This window comes from Hippocampus comes, unplaced genomic scaffold (assembly GCF_001891065.2).
Source record: "Hippocampus comes isolate QL1 unplaced genomic scaffold, H_comes_QL1_v1.1 scaffold9, whole genome shotgun sequence".
In the NCBI taxonomy this organism is placed as follows: domain Eukaryota; kingdom Metazoa; phylum Chordata; class Actinopteri; order Syngnathiformes; family Syngnathidae; genus Hippocampus; species Hippocampus comes.
The window spans coordinates 6887018-6892593 of NW_017805275.1; the positions used below are offsets into that span (position 1 = coordinate 6887018).

At 43.7% G+C, this 5576-nt stretch overlaps 1 protein-coding gene across 3 annotated transcripts in view; it reads right to left on the minus strand.

Moving 5' to 3' along the window:
- LOC109515822 (SLAIN motif-containing protein-like) overlaps nt 1–5576 on the minus strand; it is a 15488-nt gene that overhangs the window by 2841 nt on the left and 7071 nt on the right. The window contains exons 4-8 of one of the 3 annotated variants that reach the window (XM_019869845.1): nt 5250–5363; nt 3204–3344; nt 2130–2459; nt 1864–2004; nt 432–714 (exon numbers count right to left, since the gene is read on the minus strand). In XM_019869845.1, the coding sequence (XP_019725404.1) occupies nt 432–714; nt 1864–2004; nt 2130–2459; nt 3204–3344; nt 5250–5363 (1009 nt within the window). Of the gene's footprint in view, nt 1–431; nt 715–1863; nt 2008–2129; nt 2460–3203; nt 3345–5249; nt 5364–5576 lie in introns of all 3 variants that reach the window. The other 2 variants (XM_019869844.1, XM_019869846.1) reach the window with 2 other exon arrangements.

Here is a 5576-nt window from a genome sequence, read left to right on the forward strand (position 1 = left end):
TTCCGAAATAAATAAAACGGAATTAAGGCAAATTCTTTCTGTGCGGCCTGGCACCAAATGCCCGGCGGACCGGTACCGGTCCGCGGACCGGCAGTTGGGGACCCCTGCACTAGGTGACAATATTGCCCAAACACATGTATGTCAACAGTCTTCAAAGTGTTGGTAGTTTTCTTTATTTGACTTTTACTTCATCATTCAGTGATTCTTTATACTCGTATGACGGTTGAGAAGGGTAAAATGTCATTAAACCATTGTCGATTTATCATGCTTTTGTGAAGGCGACAACTCACGTCTGAAACAAACTGATTCCCGCCAACAATTTCTTTCAGGGAAACGTTATTTAGAAATGACAACAAGTTGGACATCAAGCAGTACCATGCAAACAGATTATATTCATCATTCGGGCTTCCAAAGTGTTTTGTGGCGCTTACCTCCTGGCCGGCTGTGATAGTTTGCTTCTGGTGGATAGAGACTGTCCTCGGGCCACAGAGGTCCGCCCAGCGCCAGTGGACGCTCTGCCTGGAATGGGTCCGCCATTAGTAGAGCCAGCAGGCTGGACCCGGCGAGCGCCCGAAGCAGGCGGTGCTTGGATAACAGGCAGCCCTCTGGAAGGCTGACGAGATGCCATTGAGCCCACAGGGGCAACAGCTTTCACCGGAGCTCGCAGAGAAAGAGGAGATTGGCCGTTGCTGCGCAGTCGACTGCCTGCCATACCTTTAATGAAACAACAGAGTGTTTGTCAGTGGTGGCTTTATGGCACATTGTAAAAGTGAAGACTAAGGAGAGAGGTAAAAAAAAATGTCTGTTGCACATCAGCGCTTTTAACATTGGGGGCAAGCGGGTTTAATAGGCAGGGAAGTGAGATTGTCAGATAAGGAATGAAACTCGAGGTATATCACAATGATGCAACGTTAGGGACACCTGCAGTATTTCATCCGTTTCAGTATAAGCGCTTTATCAAAATTACCATTGCACAGATATAAGGGGATTCGGATGCCAGAGAGTGGTTGTACTTTGCGATTGGCGTTGAACTCGATAGAAGTGTTTCTAGTCATTTGTTTTTCTAAAATTGTTCCATGCAGGGCCCGACAATTAGAAATGTACTCTTAATTTAGTCCACCGTTTTGGAACAGGCAGAATGTTGATGTACAGTAGATCTTGACGTGTGTCCTCTGAGTGTCTATAAGGGGCAGGCTAACTGTGTTGATGGGGCAGATTTAATTTTTCAAATAGACAGATGTAGGACGTAATTCATAGATGAGTTATATAATTTAAAAAAATGTGTGTAAACGGGAATGTAAAATATTGAAAATGAGAGCTACTTCTAGGTTCCTGAAGAATACAAAATGGTCACCAGTTTGATAAACACTTCTGCAATAACCTCTCTTTTGCTCAAATTACCTTTCATTTGATGTTTTTATAAATAATAAATTTCAATCAATGCAAAGATATTGATCATGTTCATGATTTGTCACAATCATGAATGATTTAACAAGTTTGGAAACAATTATCAACACTGTATGGAACACTTGATTTCATGTGGTTCTTGCCACCTGGTATGCCACCATGCTGATGACACCCGCTTTAGGAAAATGTAAAGGAAGTGTGTTATCTAAGATAACTGAGTCCTACATATTACTTTTGCTTTAACAGCACTCAGATAACAGACTGTTTTTTTAAAAATCTTTTCTTCCCCTGATAACAATTGACGTACATTGGTGGGTTCCTAATTCCAATAATTGAAATAGTCGAAAGTGGCAGCAGGGTGGTGGAATGGAAGCGTCATTGCTGAGGGATGGGTTATACAACAGGCGGATGTCATTCTATTAGAGGAGGGGTCCAGGGAAAAGAGGCAGGGGTTACCTGAGGACGGGGAGGGAGTCAAGTGGGACATGCGGTTGCCAGAGCTCTGGAGGTTAGCCTCCATGCTGCGGCTGTTTCTGACTGCCTCCAGGGAACGTAGGCTGGTGCGGGGGGCCAGATTAGGCATGCTGTGCCTCAACTCTTCTGGAAGCACAGGTTGAGAACACACGAAAAAAACCATCACCTTGACTGCTGGTCATGCTTTGACCAAGTATCCAAATATAAAGTTCCAAAAGCTGCAAATAAAGAAATAAAATCTTGCATACCCTCACTCTTGGCAAATTTGAGAAGCTCTGCACTGGGGCCCTGAAGAGCACGTCTGGGGGTTCTTGTGCGAGGGATCCCGAGTCTGCCACCGTGCTCCTGACCGTGGTTGGAGGTTGAGGGCGACAGACATCGCGGTGAGCCCAAGGGCGAGGGGGTGAAGCGGTGGCGTTGCAGGGGCACAGGACTGGATTCATCCTCTTCATCTTCCAGGCTGTAGTTGTCAAATTCCTGGTCGCTGAAGGTGCCGCCCCGGCGAAGTGATTGCAGGGACGTTGTCGAGCTGCGACGTGATGCAGATGCCGAACTGGAAGCGTAATCCTGCCTCAGACCTGTGATTAAAAATATACACGGTGAATTAAATCATGGACAGACCCTCCCAGCCCCTCCAGGCCACCCAGCTCCTTCAGCCGGAGACTGATACACCCGTGCTGCAAGAAAGAGAGGTACCGCCGCTCGTTCCTGCCGACTGCTGTCAGGCTATTGAATAGACGGACCTGAAAACCTGGACTCACCCTGACATTTTATATTCATTTATATCCTTCTTGTTCTTCTACTTCTCCCTTTCATAATTTTGCTGCTGTAAATTGGAAATGTCTCCATTGTGAGACAAATAAAGGTTTTCTTATCTAAAAAGTTAACACAGATCCCGCAGGATTTCCTTTATTTTGCATTTAGAACACAAACATGATAATGTGATATCCCAAAATGAGCCGCATCCACACTGCCGGAATTTTCTTCCTTTTCCCCTTGCATCGCTGCATACTTGTGTGTGTGTGTGTGTGTGTGTGTGTGTGTGTGTGTGTGTGTGTGTGTGTGTGTGTGTGTGTGTGTGTGTGTGTGAGGGAATTCCGCAATGCCAGGGTGTGAGGTGTGAAGCCTAACACCTGACACTTCTCCTGCCGTGTCACGTTGAATGCAACGTTGTTTCATTTGACATGAGGTGAAAGCGTACAAACTCGGGGTAGGGTGTCTTCTTACATTTCTGTCCGGTCTTCTGTTGCGGTTCTGATTTGGCAATTTTGTGGCACCTCTGCACAAAAGTATTGCCGGGACAAACTCTAATCTTTACTCACTCTCTTCTTGTAGTCGAGCCATGATCTGGACATCAGTAAGATCCTGCAGCTTGTAACCCATGGAGATGGAGTCATCCGAAGTACTGAGCTCGCTGTCTATAGAAGACTGAGAGCTCAGAGCAGAGGGCACACCTGAGACACCTGTCAGGTGGAATGATGCACGGTATTAAAACACACATGTTGGATTTAGTCGTGACATGCTTCATCATATTTGGTTTGGTTTTCCTACCTCAGAAAAACCCTTGTAGAAAATGTTGACTGTATACGATTTCAATAGTTTTTTTTTACTTGTTGGACAAATGCGATTGTGTGCAATTAATGGTACGTTGATGATCACAACAATTTTCCAACGAGGAAAGACGGATTCGAAATCCGAACGAATCGAAGTTCGACCAGCTTCCTGGGAGAGAAAGCGGTTGACTTCATAAACTGATGTCCATCATTAATACTAAGAAAATAAAAACACGTTTCAGTCTGTGAAGATTATTAAGGTTTAGTACCATGAAGTCCTTCATGAGGCTGATGGGACATTTTCACAAAGTAACAGGGTAATGACAACTTAGGTCATCATCAGCCCCGTGCCAACTGATTGGATCACAAAATATTCACTTCCTTTAGGATTTGCCAAACTACTTATGACAGACGCTGATTGATGAGGTTCATTTTACTATTCATAAGTGATGACTGACGAAGACAGTAGGAAGGAGCTGGAAAGCCAGCTTGTTAAAACACCAACTAGAATAAAACATTGATTTGATGCTGTTTCCCCGGCAAGCAAGTATCTAGCATGCTATAAGGTCTTTGTACAAAATGAGAGGCCTCTAATTTGAAATAAGACAAACCAGGAACAACTTTGCGGATCACAGGTTTGGGATTGTATTGGAGCACCACACCATAAGCCATGCAAAAACGGTTACTTACAGGCTTTGACGATAACATTAGCAACATGAGAAAACCTAACACCCATCAAGTCAGATGAGTTAGGCACATTTCATTGATGTTAACACTGTTTAAACACCTTGAAAAGAGCATTTACCCGTCCAAGTATAAATCACACTTACTTAAAACTATTAACCATCTTCCATAAAAGTTATCTTATAGCATTCTGACTTTAATTAAAAGACGGCTCATCATCGTGCCAGAAGTCTAGACTGCAGTTACTAATACACTGTGAGATTGTCGACCATTTTGCCAGCCACAATTATTGCTGCACAATGTGTGAGTGACAATGGCTCTTGTTCTTGTTTTTTTTCTTGGCTCGGACCTCATTGGCAGCTGTTACTTTATTGTGTTAACTTTTCAACTTCTGTTTTTGTTCCTCTTGCTGACAGACCTGTTTGAGAACTCTCACCTAGTGCGTGATTTAAAGGGTTTGTGAGACGCTGTGCATTTCAATCTCACCCGTTGGTGTCATTTGTCATGAAAGGGCAAAGAGTGAAGACGCTGAGTGGCAGTGTTGCGCCGTCATTTTGTTTTTGCTGAATAACGTACATTAGTAAGCTCATATGTCTTTCAGTTGATAAGATGCACCTTATATGCTATTACCGGTACCCATTGTCATTAAGGATAAGAGGGTTTGAAGTCTAACGGTTAACAATGTAAAAATGTTACTTCAGAAACTCCCTGAAGTCCTCATGAGCAATTTAATATGCAGCAGTTATGACGCTGAAACTATTTCAATATACATAAATATATCATAATTAACAAATTGGAATTTGACCAACATCTTAAGAGACTGACTAAAGATGTCCTACGAGTCAGCCTGCCTTCTCTCATGGTATTAATGTTAAATATTTTCTGTAATTTTGACATCATAACAGCAACCACTGATTCCCTGGATACTATGACATTGAAAAAGATTAGCAATAATTTCAAGCGTATGTGATTTATAGCTGACCCAGTAAAACATGCAAAAAAAGCCCTCGAGTGGACCAATTATTGACACATTAGTGCACACATGACAAGTGACCCACTTCCCAGCAAAAACTGACATCAGCCCCACCGGTGGTGTTGTGAGGAGCACAGCGTGTTAATGTCATGCCATACCTGAATTGCCACAGGTTAGTAGAGATTTGTTAGTTGATTTGTGGTACCCAGGAGAAATCAGGCCTGAGCCTGCCTCTGTCGACGGGCTGCTGTACATGTTCCTCCAGCGGGATGCTGTGGGGCAACAGGAAATGACAGATAGGATGACATATTGTGGACGACAAAGAAAAGTAAAGGTGGGACAAATGTAATGGATAACTTGATGTTACACAAGGGTTTAAAGCAGGGGTGCCCAAACTTTTTGGACCAAAGATCTACTTTTCGTTCAACTAACCTCCCGGGATCTACCCTTACCCTTACCCTTTCCCCCCCTTACCCGCCCGCACG